This window comes from Rattus norvegicus, chromosome 10 (genome assembly GCF_021556685.1).
Source record: "Rattus norvegicus strain SHRSP/BbbUtx chromosome 10, alternate assembly SHRSP_T2T, whole genome shotgun sequence".
NCBI lineage: Eukaryota > Metazoa > Chordata > Mammalia > Rodentia > Muridae > Rattus > Rattus norvegicus.
Window position 1 is genome coordinate 71090718 of NC_141543.1, and position 27774 is coordinate 71118491.

At 45.0% G+C, this 27774-nt stretch overlaps 1 protein-coding gene across 4 annotated transcripts; it reads left to right on the forward strand.

The window, feature by feature from the left end:
- Rnf135 (ring finger protein 135) lies at positions 1 to 27287 on the forward strand. Of its 4 annotated transcripts, none has more exons than XM_087572025.1 (6): positions 18 to 389; positions 4364 to 4507; positions 8079 to 8241; positions 15322 to 15396; positions 17024 to 17537; positions 26602 to 27287. In XM_087572025.1, exons 1-6 carry the CDS (start codon positions 42 to 44, stop codon positions 26663 to 26665), a joined length of 1308 nt encoding a protein of 435 aa, XP_087428151.1. In that variant the 5' UTR covers positions 18 to 41; the 3' UTR covers positions 26666 to 27287.
- The last annotated feature ends 487 nt before the right edge of the window (positions 27288 to 27774 follow it).

Genomic DNA, 27774 nt, shown 5'->3' on the forward strand with positions numbered 1-27774 from the left:
CAAGGCGGGACCTAACTGTGCTTCCTGGCTGTCGCCTAACTATGGCAGCCGCTTGTCCTGGCACCGCAGTACCGGTATGGCTGAGCGAGGAAGACCTGAGCTGCATTATCTGCCAAGGACTGCTGGACTGGCCCACCACCCTGCCCTGCGGCCACAGCTTCTGTCTCCAGTGCCTCAAAGACTTGTGGGTCTCGAAGCGCGCGGGCGTGGATAGCTGCCCTTGGGCCTGCCCCATATGCCGGAAGGGCCCCTCGGCGAAGCCCGTGCTGCATAAGAACCCGCTGCTGCAAGACCTGGTGGACAAGTACCGCCAAGCGGCGCTGGAGTTGGAGGCTGGTCCCGAACCCGCCCCTGTGCCCCGTTCTCTGTGTACACCTACACCGCCCCAGGTAGGAAGCCTGCACTTGACTTCCCGATCTCTTTTTCTGCCACATAATTTGCTCAATCTAATCTGTTTTCTGTAGAACCTTTAAAAAGTTCAGAGCTGAATAAAGAAGTAGAAAAGCCCGACGTGGTGACCCCATGTCTGCAATCCCAGGTTTTGGGAGGCTAAAACAGCGGCTTGTCCCACGCAGCCAGAGTTACTTAGTAAGGTCCGGTCACAAACAGTAGTTAAAAATCCAAGTCCCATCTAGCCAAGGTGTGGTGCATACTTGCATAGTTCTAGTTTTTCCCAGCCTTCTATGATGTCTGATTTTTTTTTTTTTACTGCATGGTAAAATATATATAGCCACAAAATTTGCCATTGTACCCCTTTAATTCAGTTAACCTATTTATATATTTATTGAGGCAGGGTCTAACTAGACTGGACCAGGACGGTGTTGAACCTGGAGCGACTCCCTCGGCTTTCCAAGTCTGGGATTACAGGTGTATGGGTTGACAGGTGTGGGATGACAGGCATATGGTATATGGGATGACAGGTGTAGGATGACAAGTGTGGGATGACAGGTGTATGGGATGACAGGTGTGGGGTGACAGGTGTGTGGGTTGACAGGTGTGGGATGACAGGCATATGGTATATGGAATGACAGGTATAGGATGACAAGTGTGGGATGACGGGTGTATGGGATCACAGATGTGGGATGACGGGTGTATGGGATCACAGATGTGGGATGACGGGTGTATGGGATCACAGATGTGGGATGACGGGTGTATGGGATCACAGATGTGGGATTACAGGTGTGGGCCACTTGAACTCGAAGAGCTTTGCCTCCGTCCTGCTTTTCAAGAGCTGGGATCAAACACGTGTACCGCCCTGACTGGTCACTTGGACAAGTTTTTTTAGTGTACAGTCCTATGGCATTTGTCCTCTTTCCAGTACTGTGCATCTGTCATTGCTGTTGTCAAGGTGATTTCATCGCCTTAAATAGGACCTCTGTACCCACTGAGCAATAACATTTGAGTCCTGTCCCTCCAGCCTCTGTGCATCTCTTATGTGCTTTATGTCTCTGGATTTACCTATTCTGTTAGGACGGAAGGCGTCGCACTGAGACCATCACTCACATGCAATAGGCAAGAGTGTTTTTATTTCAAGCAAGCAAGAAGCCACCATGCAGGGGTCCGCTGCTTACAAAAATGGCAACCCTAGACAAAGGGTCGTGAGGCTTTCATGGAAAACTAGAGGAATTTTAGCAAAGGTTAGATAATATAAAATTTCACTGGTGGGTGCCGGGGGAAATTACATGAGTTGGTTTCTGATTGGCTGCTCTGCTAGTTTTACTATATTTGAGGAGGCCTTGAGGAAATCCCAAGAACTGACTCAGCTCTGAGCTTCCAGAACTATCAGTTATTAACAGCCCATTGTCCCACTGCTTCCCTGGGAAACCGAAACCTGGTATTTCCAAGGTTTTTATTTTTTTTTAGGGGACCTTTCATTCTACGTGTTTCGTGTAAATGGGCCCCCTCCATGCCCCTTTGTGTCTAACTTCTTTCAGTCCCATATTTCCAGGGCTGGTTCATTTTGCAGCATATATCAGAACATCATTGCTTTGTATGGCTGTAACTCTTGCTCCAGGTGACCTAACACCCTTACCTAGACATACATGTAGTCAAAACACCAGTGCACATAAAATAAAAATAAATATTTTTTTAAAAAAGTATGTTTTATTCGCCCGATGTAATTGTCTCCAAGGATTACTGGCTCTGTCTGCTAACCTAAGAATAGAAGCTTCTAGCCTTTGTATAATCTAACCTAGGCCTAGAATGTTTTCAGCCCCTGAGATTTATTGCTGAATAAGTTCACCCTTTCTAGTTCTTTCTGAATTCTTGCTGGCTGGCTCAAACTCCTCTCCAAGCTGACCGATTCAAACTGATTTCTCTCAGTTTCTGACAGAATTGCTCTGCTTGGCCACAAACTAACTCTAGCAACCTGTCCTAATCTTCTGGCTCCTTCTCATTCTAGGGCTTGTTCCCTCTTCAACTTGTTGCTATAAAACTCTCCCAGTAAAACTACCTTCTTTTCTCTCTCTCTCTCTCTCTCTCTCTCTCTCTCTCTCTCTCTCTCTCTCTCTTTCTTTTTTTTCTTTTTTTCGGAGCTGGGGACTGAAACCAGGGCCTTGCGCTTGCTAGGCAAGCGCTCTACCACTGAGCTAAATCCCCAACCCCAAAGTTATATTTATTTTAGTTGTATGAGTAGTTGTACAAGTAGTTGTCACTGTCTTCAGACACAAGAGGGCATCAGATCCCATTACAGATGGTTATGAGTCACCATGTGATTGCTGGGAATTGAACTCAGGACCTCTGGAAGAACAGTCAGTGCTCTTAACCACTGAGCCATCTCTCCAGCGCTTCTCTCTCTCTCTCTCTCTCTCTCTCTCTCTCTCTCTCTCTCTCTCTCTCTCTCTCTCTCTCTCTCTCTCCCCCCCCCCCCCCATGCCTTTCCTAAGTTTGACTCTTTCCTGTCCCTTCTCATGAGAGTTGGGCATATCTTTTTTTAAAAGATTTATTCATTTGTTATATATAAGTACCCACCAGAAGAGAACATCAGATCCCATTACAGATGGTTGTGAGCCACCATGTGGTTGCTGGGATTTGAACTCAGGACCCCTGGAAGAGCAATTAGTGCTCTTAACCACTGAGCCATCTCTCCAGCCCAGAGTTGGGCATATCTTATTTTGTCTATGATTTATCACTTTGTCTGTCCCTCAGTTAGACATAATTTTCAAACATGGCTGCTTCCTTCTACAAACTAATTTTACCTTCATTGTTTGGGATGAAAGGTGTGTGCCAAGGGCATGTCTGTAATTCTCTCCAGAGTAGCCATGTTCCTGGATTAAAATTCCTCTACAGTTCCTGTCTTCAGTTTCACACTTCGAGGCATGCACTGTCCCCGGCCTCCTCATTTATTTTCCTGTATAGTGTTAGGATAAGACTCTAACTTCAAGCAAGGTATGATAGTGTTAGGGTCTGAATTGCTGACAAATATGCCCTAGATTCTAATAGTATGCAAAAGCAGAGTGTCTATTGAGTGAACTCCTGCATGCAGGGACCCAATTCCATTGGGATGGAAGGACCCTGACCGAATCTGCAGATTCAGTTTTAAAGCCAAAAAGAGGAACATTAGAGAGGGGTAGGTGATCTGTATCCTGATTGGTCGGTTCTATCGCTGGGGGGTCTGGGTGATGCTGTCATTGGTTAGGGTTTTGCTTCAAGCATACTTGACTGACTATTCTTTTTTTTTTTTTTTTTTTTATTAACTTGAGTATTTCTTATATACATTTGACTGACTATTCTTGCTTCATGCCATGGAGGGGTAGCTCTAGACCTCTTGGCCACAAGCTTGGCTAACTGTCCTTTTGTAAGCTGGGGAAGGGTTTCTTTTACATAAGTCTGTGGTGTTCCGGGAACTGACAGTTCTGGGAAGTGGAAACCCAGGCCTGGTCTCCTGAACTGCTAGTTTGCAGCCTGTCATGGAGTCAGCCTGGCTCAGGCGGATTCACCCCTTTCATTAGCACATCACGTTCCTTTAATCACAGCACTTTGAAGGCAGAGGCAGGTAAACCTCTGTGAGTCCCAGGCCCGTCTGGTCTACACAGTGAGTTCCAAGACAGTCAGGACATTGTAGAGAGACCCTCCCTGTTTCAAAAGCAAAACAAACCAACAGAAGAATCTAACTTTATTTGTTCATGCCATTTTCCTGATGGTGTTTGTTGAAAGGACTCCTTGCCCCTTGGAGTAGCATTTGCATTTTCTCCCCCAACCCTGCCCCCCAGGGCTGGGATGAAAGGCATCACTTTATCCAGCTATTTTTCCATTGGTCTACCTGTCTGCTTCCTTGGCATTTAAAGCTTCTTCTATTGGGGGAACTATATTCCTGGGTCCAATTTTTTTTGTGAACCAGAAGCCCAATTGTGCTCTTTTAAAGGTGACAGTACAGAAAAGCACTACACAAGTTGTCCAGGAGCTGACTGAGCTGGTGGGACAGCTTGTAGACATTGTCAAGAGCCTTCAAACGCAAAGACCTAGCTTGGCATCTGGACTGGACAATGCTCTAGGCATCCTGCACATGGTAGGTTCAGGAGGGGAGAAGGGGCTGGGGTGAAAGACAGCTTCCTGCTAGAGCTGTCCGGGAGAGACGACACGCAACAGGTCTCAGGCTTTACTACTTATTCTCTTTATTGCCAAATATGGGTGATTGGGAAAGTGGCAGGCTGGCTTTGAGTTAATGGAAGCTTTAAGTAGGCTGGGATCCATCCTTCCCACTCTACATGATTCACTCTCTAAATCCACCAACAATACCTAGGTAAATCCCACAGGTTTGAAAGTCCTCATCTTCAGTGTCCCTTAAAAATCTTTTTTTTTTTTTATTTATTTATTTTTTTTTGGTTCTTTTTTTCGGAGCTGGGGATCGAACCCAGGGCCTTGCGCTTCCTAGGCAAGCGCTCTACCACTGAGCTAAATCCCCAACCCCAAAAATCTTTTTAAAGATGTGTTTATCTTATTTTATGTTTTTGGGTGTTTCGTCTGCTTTTATGTGTGTGCACCGTGTGCATGCCCGATGTCTGAGTAGGGCAGAGGAAAGAGGACGATGGATCCCTTAGAATCAAAGCTATAGATGGGCGCGAGCCATCATGTGGGTACTGGGAATTGAACGCAGGTCGTGTGCAAGAACACTGACAAGCTAACAAGCTGACAAGCTAACTCTCCAGCCTCACTCAGTGACCTTGCAGAAAGTATTTTTATTATTGTGTGGAGGGGAGTTTGTGTGTGCCGGGGGGATTGTGTAGAGGGGAGGGTATGTGTGTTGAGAGGGTGTGTGTGCAGGGTCGGGTGTGTGGGGGTCAGAGCCCAGCTTTCCGGAGTCTGGGTTCCAGGAATCTAACTCGGGTCATCGGATTTGTGCAGCAAGCACCCCGCTTCCTTTTGAGATGGAGTTTTGTTGTTCACCAGGAACTCATGGTCCTCCTGTACCAGCCTCCTGAATCCTCCCGAGTTCCACTACGCTCAGTCCCCAGTTGCTTTATTTGCTTTTGTTTTATGTGGTAGGATCTCTAGCCCAGACTGGCCTTGAATTCAGTATATAATGAGAGCTGGCCATGAACTCCTGACCCTCCTTTCCTGTTTCTCTGTAGGTATGCAGTTTTTGCAACCTACTATTTATTTATTTATTTATTTATTTATTTATTTATTTATTTATTTATTTATTGTATGCACGTGAGTACACTGTAGCTGACTTCAGACACATGAGAAGAGGGCATTGGATCCCACTGCAGATGGTTGTGAGCCACCATGTGGTTGCTGGGAATTGAACTCAGGCCCTCTGGAAGAGCAGTCAGTGCTCTTAACCACTGAGCCATCTCCAGCCCTTGGAAACAGTTCTTGGGAGAGCTTCTCTCAATGGCTGTGTATCACAAGTTGAGCTCAGCAGTGCTATGTAAGGCAAACATACAGTGCTTGTCTCCACTGTCTGTGGGGCCACATTGATACTCCTTCGTCAAGCGTCCTTTCACCTGTGTCTGCTTCAGGACAACAGTCTCTCACATGTTTGCTTTAGCAAGACATCCTTCCACCTGTTAGCCCCAGCAAACAATCATTTGACATAAGTTTCCAAAGACCTAGAAGCTTCCACTTCGTTTCTCAACGTTTCCTTCTGGCTGTCCCCAATACAGCGCAGTTCCTCTGGGGAGTCTCCATCACTGTCTTGGTCTCATTCTTCCAAACACACAAGTCAAAAGCCTGGAAGTCATGACACTTCCTGTGCCTTAACCTGCCTAGCAGAGCACTGTAGCTCCAAGGCCAGCTGAAGATCTTCCAGCTCTACTCATGCCTGAGCTCCTCTGAGACTTCTCAAGTCCAGGCCGATGACAGTCTCTTGCCTGGGTTGTCATCGTAGCCCTACAGATGTTCCACTTTATCTTAGTTAGCTTTCTTCATCTAACTCATCCACCTGAAATACTCTGACGATGTCTGAATAACAGTGATAACCAGCTTCTGAAATGGAAAAGTTTATTTTAGGTCACTATGTATAGGAGTCCAGTGGCACTGGCAGGAACATGTGGTAGGGCAGAGCCTCACAACCCCAAGGCGGGGGAGAAAGGAATGGGACTGTGCTTCCAGCAACCCTGACAACCTTGCTCCACTCACCTGCTGAAGGCCTCACTGCCTCCCAGTCCCCTAAATCATCGCCCTCTGGGAGAGTAGCCTTCACCGATTTCCTTGAATGAATCAAACTCCCTGTCAGAGACTCTTAAGATTTCACATGCCTTTTTTTTTTTTTTTAAGATTTATTTATTTTACGTATGTATGTACACTGTAGCTGTCTTCAGACACACCAGAAGAGGGCATCAGATCCCATTACAGATGGTTGTGAGCCACCATGTGGTTGCTGGGATTTGAACTCAGGACCTCTGGAAGAGCAGTCAGTGCTCTTAACCCTGAGCCATCTCTCCAGCCCCTCACATGCCTTTATGTTTGTTTTATCAGTTACTACAGCTGCAACCTTCTGACTTGTGTACTCAGGGCCATGAAGAAGGTATCAGGTAACTTCTTCTATTACTGTCTGCCTATTCCTTTGAGGCAGGGTCTCTCCTGGAACCAGGGACATCTGTTGGAACCAGCGAGCCACTGTGATCTTACTGAGATATTAGAAAAGGGGTTACAAGTGAGCGTGCTGTGGCTGGAGGAGTGAGATTACTGTGACCATCGGCCTGGCTCCGGATCAATGAGAGACCCTGTCTCAAGGGAATAGAGTGGAGAGTGACAGAGCAGGACACCTGACATTGTTTTCCATGTGCACACATACCACACACACACACACACACACACACACACACACACACACACACACACACATCAAAAAACATATAAAATAAAATAAAAAGAACCTTATAGATTGGGATGTAGCTTAATAGGGTTCATGAACGAGTCTGGATTTGATTCCTAGCACCATAAAAAAATACATTAAGAAATAAATAATCGCTGGGTGTGGTGGCATATGCCCCTTAATCCCAGCACTTGGCAGATCTACCCAGAGGCAGGTAGATCCCTCTGAGTCTGAGTCCAGCCTGGGCTACAAAGCAAGTTCCAGGACAGCCAGGGCTACACAGAGGAACCCTGTTGAAAAACAAACAAGCAAGCAAGCAAGCAATGAATTGTGCGTAAAATGGGGCCAGAAATAGAGCTCAGCAGTTAAAAGCACTTGCTTTTCTAGATGAACTAGGGTTGATCTTCAGTCCCCACGTGGTAGCTCACAATTAACTGTAACTCCAACTCCCCAGAAAGAATACTGCCTGGAGGTGGTGCTGCTGCTTTTTCATTTCAGCACTCAGTAGGCAGAGGCAGGTGGACCTCTTGAGTCTGAGGCAGCCTGGCCTACACAGAGAAGCCCGGTCTCCAAAACAAAACAATAAAATAAAACAAAGCCTGTTAATACTTCCATTTAAAATTACAGCTGGGGGTTGGGGATTTAGCTCAGTGGTAGAGCGCTTGCCTAGGAAGTGCAAGGCCCTGGGTTCGGTCCCCAGCTCCGGAAAAAAAAGAAAAAAAAAAATTACAGCTGGAAGGCAGAGCTTGGGTGTATTTTATGAGTTCCTCAGTTGGTTTTCACTTCATTTCATTGTCCATTCTTCCTTGACCAACAGGATTCTTCCTCTGAGGAGGAATATCCCTTGGATTCTCCAAAGCTGGTGACTTTCAGTGCGTCTCAGAAGAAAATTCAGGAGATTCTCCGTGACCTAGAAAAAATTCAGGAAACCCTGCAAGGGAGTGTCACGGGGAACGAAGCTCCTAAAAAACAAGTTGAGGGTGAGCGGATAATTAGTAGAACAAGACCGATTAAGGAAGTTGGGTCTAGGCTTATACTTTTCAAAACCTACTTTTAATAAGGCTTATTAAATGCTTTAACTTCCCTTCTGGCCCACCACTTACCAGAGGTGGTGGAAAGGAAAAGTTGTTGGAGCAAATCCAGTCTGTGTTGTCAGGGTATCAGCGGTTCAGTTCACGGAGTCAGCAGTAGTAGTCGGATGCGCTCATGAACACCAGTCACGATTTGGCAACAGCAGGTCGATCCAGAAGAAACCATGATGTTCTGCTTGGTGCTGTTCCTTGGGGCAGTTTCAATATCCATCTGTCAGGATACCAGCAGCCTAGTTCAGTGGTGTCAGGATAGCAAACAGGAATCAGCATGCGTCAACAGGGGCAACCAGGGCCAGCAGGGATGCCAGGAGAAGTTCTCTGCTGTGCCTCTCCCAAGGAAGTGAAGACCAGTGAAGAGTAAGGCACAGCAACACCATCCAGGGTCGTCCACTGTCTGTTGGGTTATATTTATTTTCCTTCTAGACATCATCTGTCCTTTCACGTATCTGCTTTAGCAAAACACCATTTGACATAACTACCCAAAGAAACCGGAAGTTGCCTCTTCATTTGGGCAGGAATGGCAAAGTTGCTTCATTCTTTGGGGACAGGACTCAGAACATGGCTGTTTTCTTTTATTTCGGGGGTTTTGGGGGTTTCTGCGGCTTTTATTTTTGCATGTAAACCACTGGGGGAGTCTTGACGGTGGGCACCCAAGGGATTACACTGGAGTTATGAGGGTCCCAGACACTAACTGGGAAGTCAGGTGACAGAAACAATGATTCAGACCGATCGATCACACGATTACAGAGCTGGGGGCTCCAGCAGGGCTCCAGGTGGTCAGGGGTGGACGTCTAAGGAAGCAGTAGCATCGGGAGGGGCAATCACTGGGCTGGCTTTGAGCAGCCTGGGTAACACCAAGGACAGGGGATCTGGTAGCCCCAGGGATCTCCAGTTCATGCCTTACTTGGCCAGTGGGTTCCTGAAGGGCCTGCCAGAAAACTTGGCTTTTTTGCCCAGCTCTTCCTCCATTCTAAGGATCTGATGCATGGCTGTTTTCACTGTGCTTGTATAAGCTGAGTAGGAGTGAGCCAAGCCATGGCGGTGGCTGTGTACACTTTGGGATATGAACTCAAGGTGTTTTCTGTGACATAGGCCCCAAGTGAAGCAAAACTCCTATTTTTAAGATGTGTGAACCCTGATCCTAGGTATGGCTTACCTTTGGTTTTGGCCCGAGGAGATTGCAGACAGGCTGACTTGGGCTTTTTGTTTTTATATTTACTCACACGTTGTGGTGGTCATGTGTGTGCTGAGCCTGTGGGGGGGGGGGGGAAGTCAAGACAACTTGCAGGAATTGATTCTCTAACCAGCTCAGGCTGTTGGGTTAGCAACAGGTGCCTTTACCCATTGAACCATCTGTCTGGTTCCTGATTTCATTGCTTTTAGATTTATTTGTGTGTATGGGTGTTTTGTCTGCATGTATATCTAAGACACTTCGTGTATGTTTAGTGCCTTCAGAGGTCAGAAAATGGAGAGGGCCTCAGATCCCCCTGCTACTACACTTAGGGATGGTTGTGAGCCACTATATGGGTGCTGGAGTCCAAACAAGGGTCTTCAACATGAGCCACAAGTGCTCTTAACTGCTGGGCCATCTCTACAGCCCCTGTTTTCATTCTTTAAAAATTTTTTAATTTATTTATGTGAGTATTCTGTAGCTGTCTTCAGACACACCAGAAGAGGGCATCAGATCCCATTACAGATGGTTGTGAGCCACCATGTGGTTGCTGGGAATTGAACTCAAGACCTCTGGAAGAGCAGTCACTGCTCTTAACCACCGAGCCATCTCTCCAGGCCCCACCCCCACCCACCACCCACCCCGTTTTCATTTCTGAGATGAGATTTCTTTACGTTGCCCAAGCTGACCTCAAACTCCTAGGCTTATGTGATCCTCTTGCCTTCTGAATAGCTGGACTTCACCGTATCTTCCACCTTGCCTGACTGCTTTTTATTTTATGTCTTTTTAAGAAAAAAATTCTTTATGTGTTTGTTTGTTTATTCACTATTCATTGTGTATGTGTGTATTCGTGCCTATGATCTTCTGAACACATTTGCCACAATCTGTGTGCATGAGTAGGAGGATAATTTGGGGAGCATAATATGTGGGTACTGAACCGAGATCATCAAGCTTGATGGCAAGTACTTTTACCCACTGAGCCGTCTCATCAGCTTCCTTTTTACCTCCTAGTTAGTAAATGTTTTTATCAACAAGGCATGAAACTAAGCACAGCAGTACCTACCTCCAACCCCGGCCCTTGGGAGGTGGAGGTGGGAGCCTCAGTTCAAGGCCAACTTGGAGTACATGAGAGGGACCCTGTCTCAGAAAGAGTGTGGGTCAGGGTGTTGGGGGAGGGATAGCAGTAAAAAGGAAAACGGGCATGAAACTATACAATTAACTTTGTTTGTTTTGTGTTTTTGGGACAGGGTTTCTCTTTGTATTCCTCCCTGTCCTGGAGTTTGCCATACATTGGACTACATTGGACTACAGTCCAAGCTGGCCTTGAACTCGGCAAGCTTTTGAGTGCTGGAATTAAAGGTGTGAGCGACCACACCCAGCTCTACTTCTCAATAGAGCCTATCAAAAAGACAGTTATGCCTGAGTTTAGGGGCACACAACTTCAATTCCAGAACTCAAGAGGCAGAGGCAAGTGGGTCTCTATGAGTTCTTAGAGTTCATAGTAAGATCCTGTCTCAGGGAGGAAGAAGCATCTCTATTGTATTTGGGGAATGTATTTACACTAAATAGTACCAGTGCAAAGGGACCATTTTTCCCTCTTGTTCTCTTGACTTACATTAGAATTCAGTAATGATGCCTGTCAGGCATTAGACATTGGCCCTGGCCTTCCAAAACTCTACTCCTCATGGCTCCTGCTTTATGTACTTAGGAATATGTATCTTATTATAGCTTTTTAACATTCAGTTAGATTTTTGTCTTGGTGCTATTGAGGGTAGACTGCAGGGCGTCCCAAGTGCTCCTTGCTGCTCTCTCCAGTTGCCTTCTGCATTTAAATAACACCACTTTGCATTAAAAGGTGTTCTGTTTAAATAGAAAAGGCATGGTCTCTTCAATAATGTTTATTAGTTGTTCCAGAAGTTAGCTTGAGAAATAAAGGGCCTCAGTTGTATATGTTCCAGAATTCAGATTTGGTTTTCTGTCTGCATCTCCCTCCCTCCCTCCCTCCCTCCTGTCCTTCCTCCCTTCCTCCCTCCTTCCCTGCCTTCCTCCCTCCCATCCTTCCTTTCCTCCTTTGTTCCTCCCTTCTTTCCTTCCTTCCTCCCTTCTTTCCTTCCTTCCATCTTTTTTTTTTTTTTTTTTTTTTTTTTTTTTTTTTTGGTTCTTTTTTTTTCGGAGCTGGGGACCGAACCCAGGGCCTTGCGCTTCCTAGGTAAGCGCTCTACCACTGAGCTAAATCCCCAGCCCCCCATCTTTTGATGATGAACAGCAACATGGATCTATAAGCCAAATAAACTCCTTCCTTTCCAAACTTGCTTTTGGTTATGGCGTTTCATCATAGCAAGAGTCTCTATCACTAAGACACTGCTTTTACTTGGTTAGCAATTGTTGAGTGCAGCTGAGCCAACAGTTAATTATACTTACATTTTTGTATGACCGATCTTGAGAACCTTTTCACCTGAAAAGTTGAATCTTTATTCCCGTCAGGTCCTTTACCCTCTGGGAACTGGGATTCTACTGTGCGTGTGTGTGTGTGTGCATGTGTGCATGTGTGCTCTGTGGGATCAAAACCAGGGCTTCATGCATGCCAGAGATATGACCTATCATTGAGTTACACCCTCAAACCCCAGCGTTTGTCTTTTTTGTGGCTATTTTATTTCACTTAGAAGAACCCTTTTCAGGTCCATTCATGTTGTAGTGTGTATCAGAATTTATTTTTTTAAAGTGTTTTGCTGCATTTTGAATAATCATTTATTCACTGGTGGACACTTGAGTTGTTTCAGAACTGACCTGAATTTTGAGACTGGCTTTTAATTCAAGCATAGTAGTGCATACTCGAGATCCTACCACTTGGTGCTAGGTGGAGACAGGAGAATAGATTTAAAGCCAGCTTTGCCTTTCTGGTAAGTTTAAGGTCAGTATGGCTTACTTAAGACCTGTCTAAGAACAGACAGAATGGCTTCTGATTGGCACTTGTCCTGTTCTGCCCTGAGTTACCATGGCTCTCACCCTAGGTAGTCTTTCAACTCAACCTGAGCCTTACCTTTGCCCTATTTTGCTGTCACAAGGTCCAAATTGGGGGGTGAGGGAGACAGCTCAGTGGTTAAAGCATTTGTGGCCCAAGTGTGAGAACTGAAGCTTGGGTCCCTTGAACCCTCATAAATGCCAGGTGGCTGAGGAGGCCCACCCGAAATTCCAGCTTGGGAAGGTGTAGAAGGCAAAAAGGCCTTGTGCAGACAGATGAGCACTGGAGAAGCCGGGAAAGATAAACACACGGTTTCCCTCTTCAGTGGACTGCGATGCATAGCTGCTCTTTCTGGAATGACAGGAATGACGGAGTTTTATAACCTTTTCTGTCTGAGATGGTCTCTGCTCCATCATTCAGAATTTCTCAGACTGTTTCGCCTAAATCTTGAGCATTGCTTTTAAATCATAAAACCCATCCTTAGGAGGGATGTTATTTGTGCTTCATGGCAGCCTAAGTGACGTCGTGTTGTCTTGGAGACAGGCGGATCCTGACTCGAACAGGCATGATGCTTACCTCTGTCAGTCTCTCTAGACCGTAAACCTTGGGTACTCTCTGAGTGAGCAGCACCCGGTCTTGTGAAGGAGCCGTGTGCTCGTTTGCGCTTTGCTAAGAGTGCTGATAGAAGCGTGCCTTAAACTCGTGGGGCTGAGTTCATTGTTACCTGAATCCTTTTTTCCAAAATTGCGCTCTGCTTATTTAAGATGCCTTAGCTAGGGTTCCCACAGCTGTGAAGAGACACCATTTCCAAGGTAATGCCCATCAAGGACAACATTTTTTTTTTTTAATGATTTGGTTTATTTATTTTTTTTATTTTTTTGTTTTGTTTTTTTTTTTTCCTTTTTTTCGGAGCTGGGGACCGAACCCAGGGCCTTGCGCTTGTTAGGCAAGCGCTCTACCACTGAGCTAAATCCCCAACCCCAAGGACAACATTTAATTGGTGCAGGCTTACAGGTTTAAAAGTTCAGTCCATTATCACTATGGCAGGAAGCATGCTGGTATCCAGGCAGGCATGGTGCTGGAGGAGTTGAGAGTTCTATATCTTGTTCTGAAGGCTGCTAGGAGAAGATTGGCCTCCAGGCAGCTAGGAGACATTCTCAAAGCCCACCCCCAAAATGAGACTTATTCTACCAATCTACACCTCCTAATAGTGACACTCCCTGGGCCAAGCATATTCAAACTACCACATATGGCTAAAGTAGAATGATCTGGGCCAGGCTCTGGAGGACCTGACCTAAAGCTGGTAAGAATAAAATTTGGCTGAGCCGAGTTTCATTCTAATCTCACCCTGACCGGCTTTCCCTTGCTTGTTGTAAAGCCTGCAGGGGAATCACCACAGGAAGGCAGAGATAGGGGATCCCCAGAGCAAGCTGCCTAGAAGACTACCCATATAGATGAGCTCTGGGTTTGATTGAGAGGCCTGTCTCAATGAATAAGGCGAAAGAGTGATCGAGGGTGATTTTCAACATCAATACCAGGCCTTCACACACACCTTTGTGCGTGCACACACAGAAGCAAAAATGCACATACATGTGCATATCAAAAAAAGAACGGGGTTGGGGATTTAGCTCAGTGGTAGAGCGTTTGCCTAGCAAGTGCAAGGCCTTGGGTTTGGTTCCCAGCTCCAGAAAAAAAAAAAAAAAGAACAGAGAAGACGGGAGAAGATTCCACCTTTGCCATGCTGTAGGGCTTTCCTCCTCTCTCTTTCCTGTCGTCCTATGGTCGTTACAGTGGAGAGGATACACTTGCTAAGGTGCATAGTTAAATATGAACATGGAGAGGGTGCAGAAGGTGCCAGGACTGGAGGTGAACCTCACATCAGCTCATATTTCGTGGATTATGTAACAATGGTTTGTGGTGCTGATGTGGGGGTCGTGAGTATTCTGGACTAGAAGGTGCTGTAATCTCCTAGAACTGTATTTGTTTATGCAATAAATATCCATAAAACACTTTCTGTCTATGGTCCCCAGTGTTTAGAACATAAAGACGAACAACTTCCTTGCTAGCAAGGAGTTTGAGGTTTTGTGGGGGAAAACAGTTTGAAAAAAAAGTTCCACAATGATGACACGGGGCTATATGTTCTTGGTCTGAACGTCTGGCACAACCCAGACACCCAGAAATGTGCCAAGGAGGAAGAATTGCAGGTCTGTGCCCATCGTGTGACTGTTGGATACTGAAGTGGACATTTCTGATTTCTATGGAGACTCAGTTGAGTTATGTGATGTTGTTTTTGGACGCTTCCTTGTGAGAGGATGTTTTGCTGAGGCAGACACTTGAGAAGGCCAGTGATGTTTAGAAAGAGTATAGGTAGAGCCCTACGGACAGTGAAAGGCCTCTCTTGCATAGCTCCACCGTGCAATGCTTTGCTGGTCTTCGCTTGCGACTCCATAGAGAAAAATGCCCCGAAAAGCTTCTTGTTGTATTTCGGCGGCTTCTTGCCGCTTCTGCTGACTCAGATTGATTGGACAGAGCCTCACGATTTCTCCTGGATCAAGCCGCTGCTATTGCTTGGTATTTGCTCTTGGACTGGACTGCTAATATCCTGACCACGAAGATTGAAATTTTCCTAACGAACTACTTCTAAACAGGCCCACAATCCCCTTGTCCTACTAACCATCTTTCTCCCCAAACTTTGGTCGGTGGGCTAGAAGGGAGATTGAGGCTTTAAAAAACCCCAAATAAAGTAGGCTTTGTAAAAACCTCAGCCCACAAAATGCCTTCAGTTTGCCTTTTGCTAATGGGCTTCCCTCCTCCCAATTATTCCTTTAAATCCTAGAAATGGCATCTTCTGTAGGCCTGCTGCCTGACCAGAGGTATCCTGTATCCAGGAAAGCGTCTCAGTTTTCCCTATGTAAGTATGAGATCTATTTAAAACATATGTACTGGGTGTGGGATAGAGCCCCGTAGACAGAGTACTTTCCCAGCATGCACAAGATAGGTTCCCCCAGCACTGCATAAACCAGGTGTGATGGGAGGTAGAAGCAGGAGTATCAGCATTTCAAGGATATCCTTAACTACCTACTGAGTTTGAGACTAGCCTGGGCTACCCGAGACTCAGTCTGAAGAACTACTTACTTACATATTGCATAGAGGAACTGCAAGAATGTGCTGGGCCCAGCTCCTTGGGCTATCCTGGAACTTACTCTGTAGACCAGGCTGGCCTCAAACTCAGCGATCCACCTGACTGGGATTAAGGGCGAGCGCTGCCACCACCACCACCGAGCTCTCTGTGACTTTCTATTCTTGGATTGCTTTTTCTTCCTCTACACTAAGTCTCTTCATATGGAGAGCTTCATACTAAGGCTAAGAGGGTTCAGAGTCCTAAATTCTGGGCTCAGCTGTCCTGGAGCACATTCATTCTGGTGTCTCTAGTTGCAGTTGCCGGTCTGCTCCCCCTGGAACATATATACTGTGTTAGCCCAGGCTAGGTGGTCCTTAAGAGCACATTCCCCCTGGACTCCTGCTTTTGACTCTAGCAGCTCTTTAGATAGCTATGCAAGCCTGGACTAGTTACCTCTTAGGGGCTTGGTTCTCTTGTCTTTGCAATGATAATAGTAACATGGTAAAATCGCCTTATGGCTACATGAGAGACGACAGGGAGAGAGAAGTGCCTGGAGCAGAGAAGACACAGTATCCAAGTACTTACCAATAGGGGCGGGGGTGTGGCTCAGTACTACAGCGTTTGTCTAGTAGGTACAAGACCTGGATCTCATTCCCAGAGCTAGAATGGAAGGAAGAAAGGAAATTTATATAAAAATAATGACACGTACATCTTGCCATAGATAGCTGTGCTCATACACAGGTATTGAGAAAAAACTATGACTGTGTTTTGTGGGATTCAGAGGCAACTTCCTGCTGGGAGATCAAAAAAGAGAACCACAGGAATAGGGTGTTGATAATACAGATGAGGGTTATACAGAGCTTCCCTCGCATTACGTATCCATTTAGTGGTAAACATCACACCAAAAATGCAAAATGCTACTTTTTGCTATTGTGTGAATGACTTCCAACATGGATGGTCCAGAACTGGCGATCCATGACTGGAGGAATGGCTCAGTGGTTAAGAAGCTGCTCTTCCAGGGGTTGGGGATTTAGCTCAGTGGTAGAGCGCTTGCCTAGCAAGCGCAAGGCCCTGGGTTTGGTCCCCAGCTCCAGAAAAAAAAAAAAAGAAAGAGAGAAAGAAAGAAAGAGAGAAAGAAAGAAAGAAAGAAAGAAAGAAAGAAAGAAAGAAAGAAAGGAAGGAAGAAAGAAAGAAAAGAAAGAAGCTGCTCTTCCGGAGGACCTAAGTTTGATTCCCCGTACCCTATTGGTGCCTCACAATGCCTGTCTGGAATGCCTGTCGCGGGGGACCTAACACCCTCTTAATTCTGTGGGCACTGCATGTGTGTGGTGCCCAGAAATACATGCAGGTAAAACACCCAAACACATGAGTAAAAAAAAGACAAACATAACTGACCTTGGTGTTTATTCCTCCCCAGGGGCCATCAGTCCAACCTTTGACCTGAGGAGCCTCTCCTGTAACCTGGAGGTTTCCAACAATTGCCGAATGGTGACCGTGTCTCGGGCTCTACAACCCTATCATTGGAGTTCCGAGAGATTCTCAATTAGCCAGGTCTTATGCTCTCAGGCCTTCTCTTCTGGGCAGAAGTACTGGGAAGTGGACACTCGGAACTGCAGCCACTGGGCTGTTGGGGTGGCTTCTTGGGGCATGAAGCGGGACAAGATGCTGGGAAGGACCATGGACTCTTGGTGTATAGAGTGGAGAGGGCCCAGCCAGTTCTCTGCTTGGGCCATGATGAAGAAAACAGACTTGTCCTCAGGCCCTCCTGAGGTTGTGGGCGTGTGGCTTGACCTGGAGCTGGGGAAGCTTGCCTTCTACTCAGTGGCTGATCAGGAGAGGCCTCTGTATGAGTGTGAGGTCTCCAGCTCCTCTCCTCTGCATCCTGCCTTCTGGCTGTATGGCTTAACTCCTGGAAACTACCTGGAAATACTGTAAGTAAACACATGAAGCTCCCCCTGGGGCTAGGACAGTGGCTTCTTAGACTTTCTGGTTAGGGGCAACTGGAGAATTCCACTTAGGGAGACTGGATATGGTAGCACATGCCTATAACTCCAGCACTTGGGAAGTGGAGGCAGGAGGATCACTGCAAGTTCCAGGCCAGCAATGATGAACAAAGAGAGTTCAAGGCCAGCATTGACTCTGCCCTCTTTTAAAGTTAGTCTTTTTTGGATGGGGCAGGATTAACTTTAAACAGGTTTGAGCTCTTTAAACCTGAGACATTTCAGAGAAAGGACTGGTCTGGAGTGTCTCCTCACAGTGACCTCTGAGGCCTCAGAATAGCCTACTTAATAAGAAGGACTTCGGACCATTGAAAGACTTCGGACTGTTCTCTGTGGCCTCATCTGGGACTGAACCGTTCAATCAGGCTGTGGCCAACAAGTCACACCTACATGACTGACACCCACCACCCTCAGTTGAAAGCCTAACCCAACAGCATAGCTGAGTGAACATCTCTAGCGTATGCTATGAATGTCCTCACTTACCTCTGTTGGAAGGGTGGAGCGCTGTCCTATGACTGGTAAGAGGGAGTGCTCCTGGACCCTACCTCGTGTGCCTTTTTCTACTGTTCATTTTATTCTGGGGACTTTTGCTGTAGTAAACTGCAGTCGCGACTGTCGTAGCTGTGCTGAGTTCAGTGGGTCTTAGAGTGATCTTTGAAGCATATAGTGACCTTAAGGACCCACAAGCAGAAGGGATATATGTTATTTAGTCATTGTCGTGCAATAATAGTTCCACGAGGACAGGTAAAGATGGACCAGCGGTTAAGAGAACCGACTGCTCTTCCAGAGGTCCTGAGTTCAATTCCCAGCAACCACATGGTGGCTCACAACCATCTGTAATGGGATCCGATGCCCTCTTCTGGTGTGTCTGAGGACAGCTACAGTGTACCCATATACATTAAATAAATATTTTTTAATAAGTTCCATGAATTTATTGCTTTAAAATCATACCCAGGCTGGGGTGTGACTTAGCGATAGAGTCTACGTTGCATGCACAAAGCCCTAGGTTCTGTCCTCTGCCTTTCCTGATAACAGAACCAGAACACCTGAACTTCATCAATGACAGCTATTAACCCAGTACTGTCACCTTGGTGTTTTTTGGTTTTTTTTTTTTTTTTTTGGCAGTCTCTAGGTAGCCCTTGCTGTCCTGGAATTTGCTATTTAGTTCAGACTGACTTCTAACTCAGAGATTCACCTGGTTCTACCTCAAGAGAGCTGAGATTAAGGACAGCACCAAAGGCATTTTCTTTGATATGTGTGGGGATGGACATATTGACAGGTTGTGAGCCAGGGCGTCTCCTTCTATAGGAATGGAAGGTAACTGGCTGCATCTTGGTGTACAAATCTTAACAGAAAGGGTGTTGTTGTTGTTGTTGTTTCTCAACAGGCCTAAGCTTCAATTATATTAGAGTTACAAAATTTCCCTTTCTACAGTTTCTAACAAGCCTTTTTAGTAGCTTATCTTGAAGTTATAGTGGAGGCAGCGTTGTAAAATTTAATAGTTCCTAAGCAAGTTTATTGGTAAATCCTTTATAACATCAACTTGTTACTCCCAGTTTATCAACTGATACTCCCAGTATCAATATTGTGTGTGTATGTGTGTGTGTGTGTGTCTGTCTGTCTGTCTGTCTATCTATCTATCTATCTATCTATCTATCTATCTATCTATCTATCATCTATCTTTCTATTTCATTCTGCCCTCAGTATTTATTATCAGGTTCTGTTTAAATCTCCATAGTGAACCAACTACGAATCAAGAATACTTAGAGGGGGCTGGGGATTTAGCTCAGTGGTAGAGCGTTTGCCTAGCAAGCGCAAGACCCTGGGTTCAGTCCCCAGCTAAAAAAAAAAAAAAGAATACTTAGAAAGCAGCCAGGCATGGTGACACTCAGGAGGCAGAGGCAGGCAGATCTCTGAGTTCATGCCCAGCCTGCTCTCTATAGCTGGTTCTAGAACAGCCAGGGCTACACAGAGAAACCCTGTCTCAAAAACCAGTAACAACAACAACAACAAAAAAATAGAACAAATTAGACCCATAATGACCATATATAGACTTTTGGTCATTATTTCCTAAATGATATAATCTATCATTTAGGTGAAATTAGAAGAAATCGCATATCTTAAGGTGTATCAGTGAATGAAAGAAGATGGGACTAGGTTATGTGCACACATCATGAATTTCATAGGAAGAACCTGAGAATCTTCCAATTTTAGAATGTGAGAAAAGTCCTGGTACCAACTCTGTCTACACTGAATGACATATACTGTTCTTTTTCATTACTATATATATTTAATTCTGGTGATTTCTGGAGTAAGCAAAAAATTATCAATTAACTGTCCATGGAATTTTTTGTTTTTCACAAATATCCTGTGCCCTACATAGTATTGAGAATCACTGGTTGGTACATCTAAGTCAGAAAAAAGAATTAATGTAGTTAAGGTAATTAAACTTATATTCATTGGGAGCTCAGCAGTTAAGAGCACTGACTGCTCCTCCAGAGGTCCTGAGTTCAATTCCCAGCAACCACATGGTGGCTCACAACCATCTGTAATGGGATCTCATGCCCTCTTCTGGTGTGTCTGAAGACAGCAACAGTGTACTCACATACATAAAATAAATATTTCTTTTTTTTAAAGATTAAGCCAAGGCAAGTTTAAGTGCTCTTAACCACTGAGCCATCTCTCCAGCCCTAAAATAAATATTGCTAAAAAAAATTATACCCACTTGCCTTTTAGAGTTTACAGCGTTGTGGGCAGGCTAATCACTTTGCCCTTGGAAACAGAACGAGAGTTCGCAATGTGCTGTTGGGTGTGATGTGGGAGCGCACACTCCATGTCGAGAAATATGATGAACACTTTGCCTGCACCGTTCCCTTCTCAAAGAGATGCCCTGAGATAGCTCTGCTGTGTAGGCGAGGTTATGCATCTCAGAGATGCTGTGCTACTTGCTTAGTGCTGAACAGCTGACAAAGCAATGGAGAAGAAATGCAGAATTCAGTCTGTGCCTTTAAGTGCCTCATAGGAAATTCAGGCTATTTGTAGGGGAGGAGGTCAGATAGGTTTCTCAATATTAATTATTTCTTTATCAAGAGGACTTGTTTTCCAGTGGACTTGGAGGATCCTAAAAAAGACTCAGAAAAAAACTGGATTCTTCCTAATCAATCGATGAGGTTTTGTTTGAAAAGTTTCTCCCAACACAGTTACAAAGAAGTCCCTTTTAATAAGTAAATGTGGTCAGTGATACACCCTCAAGCCAAATCAAGCAAACAGACACTTTGTCCTCTGGAGCCTGACCCTTGGGACACAAAACCACAGCTCTTATCTTAAAGGGAGTAAGAATCAGTTTATTCAGGAGCCATTCTGAGTGACTGGCCCCAGGAACACAGATTTAAGTTACTCCAAATTCATGTTCCAGTGTGGAATCAGCTTCATAAAGTTTTTATAGTTCCACAGAAAAAAGAGAAAGTCATAAACCAAGGCAAGGGTGGGTATAGGAGATGAAGATATATAGAAAACCTTTCCATAGGCTCAAAATACTACCTGACGGCATTCTTAGATACAGATGGGTAGAAGATAGTTGCTTACTGAGGCAATAGATTCTAAAAGCTATTTTTGTCTGTTTGGGTTTTTCAAGATAGGATCTGTGTAGCCCTGGCTGTCCTGGAACTCACTCTGTAGATCAGGCTGGCCTCCAACTTAGAGGTCTGCCAGCCTCTGCTTCCTGAGTGCTGGGACTAAAGGTATATGCCACCACAGACATTTTTTTAAAATTTATTTATTTTTATTTTATGTGCATTGGTGTTTTGACTGCATGTATGTCTGTGTGAGGGTGTCAGATCCCCAGGAACTGGAGTTACAGACAGTTGTGAGCTGCCATGTGGGTGCTTGGGATTGAATCTCTGGAAGGAATAAGACCTCTGGAAGAGCAGCCAATGCTCTTAACCACTAAGCTATCTCTCCGGCCCCTCTAAAAAAATTTTTTTTTAAAAATCTGTCACAAGATGTTAGTTCTGGCAAGGTCTGTCCCAGAGGACAGAACTTAGTCCAGAATAAGTAGCCTCTCTGGACCTGCCACATTCTAATCTCTTCACAGGACTGAAAGTCTAATTGTCCAGTCAGTCTCTACAGACAGATTCCATTCAGTAGTTTTCCTTCCCAGGTCCGTGTAGAGGACATGGATATTTAAACATTGAACCAAGATCAACTTTGCTGAAAGCTTAGAGAGACCCAGGCTTTGGATTTTTTTTTTTTTTTTTTTTTTTTTTTTTGCTTCACCAGAACAGGCATGATAGGAAAGCAATCAGCCTTCTTAAACAACAGAAATGGAGGAGAGGTGCCCCACAGGGTCCTGGAGGCACAGATTACAATCCCAGTTCCTTGAGAGAGGGAGGCAGGAGGATTGCAAGCTCAGCACCCATTTAGGTACGGAGTGAGTTTGGGGCTGGCTTGGGGTGATGTGGTGAGGTTCTGCTTCACCACAGGAAAGGTGAGAAGGGGATTCAGGCTGTGACTTGGTGGTAGAAGGCTTGTGTGTGCAAGGCCCCTCGTCAGTCCCCAGCACTGAGAAGAGGAAAACGTGAAGGAACACAAGGTAGTTAACCGATCGGTGCTCCTTGGGGTTTAATAGAGAACCGAAGATAGATGGGTCGGAAGGGTGGGACTGAAGCCAACCCAAGTTCCATTTGGCCTCTTGCCCAGGCTGGTGAGGATCAGCGATGAAGCCATTGTCCTGCCCAGTGTAGCAGGCCTGCCTACAAGCCTGGGGTGTAACAGCCTCCTGGGACTCCAGGTGTTCTCTTTGATAGGTGTAAAAGAGAGATCCTCATGTCTCCAGGAAGAGGCACTTTTCTCTCACTTCCCAGTGGTCCCTCCCATGGCCTGACTTGTGACAGGAAAGCTCCCCTTTAGCACACTGGAGAAAAATTCTACCAGTGCAGTCTACCTGCCAACAGGTCTTCTTGGAATAATCCGATCTGTTTAGTACACTCCAATAAATCTGCCATATGCCCACAGTAGGTTTCACTGCCAACAATGCCTTCTGCCTTGTGTTTTGTGTGTATTTCATCATGGGGCTAGATCCTCAGACTTGGAGAGGTACAAGTAGCCTCCTTTAACTGAGTGTGGTGGCACATGGCCCTGGGAGGGGTGGGGTGAGGTGAGAGGCAGATGGAACTCTTGAGATCTAAGTATTGAGTTCTAGGACTGCCAGGGCTACATAGAGAGACCCTGTCTCAAAACAGATCAAAGGAGGAAGAGGAGGGGGAAGAGGAGGAGGAAGAAGAGGAGGAAGAAGAGGAAGAAGAGGAGGAATTACCTATTTCCCTCAGGATTTATTTTATACTCAGTATTTAAATATTATTTCCTGGGGCTGGAGAGATGGCTCAGTGATTAAGAGCACCGACTGCTCTTCCAAAATGTCCTTAGTTCAAATCTCAGCAACCACATGGTGGCTAACAACCATTTGTAGTGAGATCTGATGCCCTCTTCTGGTGTGTCTGAAGACAGCTACAGTGTACTCATATATAATAAATAAATAAAATATTAAAAAATATTATTTCCTATCCATAAGGCATTATTTTAGGGATTTTTTTATTACATAAGATGATTGAATTCTCTTAACTCTATCACATAATATGTCCTACTGTTATGTCTATTTGGCCTCTGAGGCAACAGAGATGTTAAATAATTTGACTAATAATGCTCAGCAAGTAATTGGCAGAGTTGATGAACCAAGCAGAACCAAGGAGCAGGGGGACTCCAAATTCCCTGCTCTTTTTTTTTTTTTTTAATGTTAGAGGATTGGTTTTTTGTTTTTGTTTTTAATATGTATTTATTTACTTTCTGTATATGAGTGCTCTGTCTTCATGTACACCTGCATGCCAGAAGAGGACATCTGGTCTCATTACAGATGGTTGTGAGCCACCATGTAGTTGCTGGGAATTGATCTCAGGACCTCTGGAAGAGTAGTTGGTGCTCTTAACCGCTGAACCATCTCTCCAGTCTGAATTCCCTGCTCTTAACCATCCATGCTATCTTTAGGGGAAATTCTGAGTGACCTCCAGTGCACATTTGTTAACATCATGGGAAGGACATAGGCTCAAGGCTAGCCATGGGGGGTCACAACAGTTCAGGGACAGGGAGAGAGAGGGGGAGTGTACTGAGAATCATACACTGCAAGTGACAGAAACTCCAGCAGGTCAGACTCCCTTTTCTCCCCTTTAATGAAGTGCTGGCCTTGATTTATATTCATCCATAAATATTGCCAGGTAAAATTGAATTGCTTGCTACTGGGCTGGAGAGATAGCTCAGAGATTAAGAGGCCTGGCTGCTCTTCCAGAGGTCCTGGGTTCAAGTCCCAGTCAGTAACCTTCTTCTGGCACACAGGTATACATGCAGATAGCACACACACACACACACACACACACACACACACACACACACACACACACTAAATCTTTAAAAAAATAAATTGCTGGGCTGGAGAGATGGCTCAGCGGTTAAGAGCACCCGACTGCTCTTCCAGAGGTCATGAGTTCAATTCCCAGCAACCACATGGTGGCTCACAACCATCTGTAAAGAGATCCGATGCCCGCTTCTGGTGTGTGTGAAGACAGCTACAGTGTACTTATATATAATAAATGAATAAATCTTTAAAAAAAAAGAAATTGCTTGCTATTGCTTCCTTCCTGTGGGTCTGGATTTTTGATGTTTTGTTTGAAACAACATGGAGTCCAGGCTGACCTTAAACTCACAGTCCTCCAGCTTCAGCCTCTTGAGTGTTGTGATTATGCACATTCATCTTGGATTGTTTTTTATTTTATTTTATTTTATTTTATTTTATTTTATTTTATTTTATTTTATGTGTGTGAGTTTTTGCCTGCATGTATGTCTCTGTATTGTGTGGTGCATGTTCAATGCTTTCAGAGGCCAGAAGAAGGCACTATGTCACCTGAACCTGGGGATACAGACCACTATGAGCAACCATGTGGATGCTGGGAATCTAACTTGGGTCTCTGGAAGAACAGCCAGTGCTTTTAACTGCTGATCCATTCTGGCGGGTCTGCTTAGATTTTAAAGTAAGTGTTAGTTACAAAGTTACAAAGTGCTTCTTCATAGTAACATCTCTGACGTCTTCCCAGATCTTTTTCTCCATAGATCTCTGCCTAGCAGACTTTTTCCCTTGATAAAAATGTCAGAGCTTTTAGCCAGCACACATCTACAACATCGTGAAGGCTTCTCTTTTTAATTCCAGTGGGAGCCCTGCAGAATTAGAATCAGTGCTGCTATCAAGTGCAGTGGTGCAGAGAGCTCCTCGGGTCATAACCCTCTGCAGAGTGTTGCCTCAAGTCTTGCTCTTCTTCAAAAGGCCTTTGTGATTAATGAGCCGGGATTTGTGTAGCTTTTTTTAAAAAAAAAAAAAGTTTTGAGGCTTGGAAAACAGCTTAGTGGGTAAAGGGCTTGCTCCATAGAAATAAAGACCTGAGTTCAGATTCCCAGCATCCACATAAAAAGTCCTGCATCACTCGGCATAGTGGGTGGGGGTCAGGGGCTGGAGGGTGGAGGGGTGTGGGGACAGGCAAATCCAGAGTGGCTTGCTGTCCAGGTAGTCTAGTGAAATCAGTGAGTTCTAGCTTGAGTGACAGACCCTCTCTCAGGCAAAACTAAGGTGGACAGTGACAGAGGAAGGCTTCTGACTGTGACTTCTGACTTCCAGTAACCTGAGAATGGGCATGCGTATTTGTATTAAACACACATACACTCACCACACACTCAAAAAACACATTCTTTGGTTTTTGTTTTTCTTTCTTTTTTTTTTTTTCGGAGCTGAGGACCGAACCCAGGGCCTTTTGCTAGGCAAATGCTCTACCACTGAGCTAAATCCTCAACCCCGGTTTTTGTTTTTCAAGAGAAGGATTCTCTGTGTAGCCCGGATGTCCTGGAACTTGCTTTATAGACTATGTTGGTCTTGAACTCACAGAGATCTGCCAGCCCCTGCCTCTTGTGTTCCAGGATAAATGACATGGGGACATGCCTACCTAAAATTCTTTTTTTTCTTTTTTTCAGAGCTGGGGACCGAACCCAGGGCCTTGCGTTTGCTAGGCAAGCACTCTACCACTGAGCTAAATCCCCAACCCCTAAAATGCTTTATAGTACATTATTCAGATATAAAGTATAGTCTCTGACTTATTGTGATTTGACATACTTTTATTTATTAACTTATTTACCTATTTATTTATTTATTGCTGACCTGTTTTGACTCAAGGTCTCTTTATGTAGCTTTGACCGGCACAGAACTCTTAGAGACCTGCCTGTTGATGCCTCCTGAGTACTGGGATTAAAGGCATGTGTCACCACTTCCACATACATTAAAAAAAAAATCTGTAGTAGTGTCAATTGTTTATCTTTTGGCTAAAATGAAATGTATCATAGTGCCAAAGTAACAACATGGTTAATAGAATTGTAATTCAGAATTCTGCATTTTTGATGCCTTTGTGGGTTAGTAATGGGCAGGACGGAAGCAGCAAGTCTCAGCTCTGAGATCGGGAGATAACCACTGTGTTACTTAAATGTACAGCCTGGAAGGTTAGATGTATGGGAGTTCTGTTTACAGTGGGTTTATCTGGAGGTGACTCCATCAGAAAGTAGTGGAGCACTTGGATATTACCTCACGAGATTGCTCTAAGCAATTCTGCAAGGAAGGGTCTGACATCTCCATTTAGTAGAGAGGAAACAGAGTCCTTCGATCTTCTTTGCAGCTACCCTCCTAGGGACATCTTCCTGTGTGTAAGAGATGTGCCTTCCCATCTCACCTTTTTGTCGTATCATTTGGGGTTTGTTTGAGACAGGGTCTCATTGAGTAGCTCAGGTTGGCTCCCAACTAGTGGTCCTGTTCCAACTTCTAGGCTACTGGGATGGTTTATATCATCACACCTGCCCTCCCAGACACTTTTTAAGAAAGAGTTTCCTTCTAATTCTGTCTGTCTGTCCGTTTTAGTTCTGTGAAGAGACATCATGACCAAGGCAACTCTTATAAGGGACAACATGTAATTGGGGGCTAAATTACAGTTTCAGAGGTTCAGTCCAGTATCATCTAGGTGGGAAACATGGCATCTATCTATCTATCTATCTATCTATCTATCTATCTATCTATCTACCTACCTACCTACCTGACAACTAAGATGAGGAGTGTAGTAGTGAACCTAGGACATTTGCCTTCAAGCCTGTGAAGAACTTTTCATGGACTTGTCTGATCATCATGCTGCCTGAGACCAAGAGTACAACCTGGCCTTGCCACAAATGCTGGACATGGCGAAATTGTATGTTTTCTTTGCAACCACCTGGGAAGAAGGAATCACAACCAGTGCCGTGCACAGAAGAGGAATAGGCTCGGGGAAGCAAAAGGCCTTACTCAGGATCACGTTGCTATTGGGTGATGGAATCTGGATTGAAACCCTGGAAACTGCTCAGTGTCTCTGAACTGCTGCAAACCGTGTGACTTCTGGAAGAAATGGAGATTATGTAAACATTTGAAACCCTTTAGGGTTGGGGATTTAGCTCAGTGGTAGAGCGCTTGCCTAGGAAGCGCAAGGCCCTGGGTTCGGTCCCCAGCTCCGAAAAATAGAAAAAAAAAAAAAGAAACCCTTTAAATTATTTTCACATACGAATAAAACATGCATAATTTCTGGTGTGTGTGCTGTTTTGAGGCAAAGTCTCTTATAGCCCCACTGGCATGAAGTTTCTCTGGTGTGGATGAGGATAGCTTTGATGGCTTAATCTTCCTGTCTCCACCATTTTTAGGTTTGAAACACTGCGCCTGCTTAGGTCTCACTCTATAGCCCAGGCTGGCCTCAAATTCATGGCAATCCTTCTACTTCAGCCTCCTAGATGCTGAGATTACAGGCATGAGCTATCTTGTCCTACTTTTAAAAAAAAGTAATTTATTGGGCTGTGATATGGTCTCCAGTAAAAGTGCTTTCTGTTCAAGTCTAATGACCTGAGTTTGACCCCTGGATCCAAAGTGCCTCTCAGTGCCAGAACTAAAGGCTTGTGCCATAATGCCCAGCCAAGTAGCAGTTCTTCAGGACTGTCCTCTGACCTCACCATGCATACTCAAATGCACATGTCATAGACAAATATACAAAATAGTACATGAAGAAGAAGAAGAAGA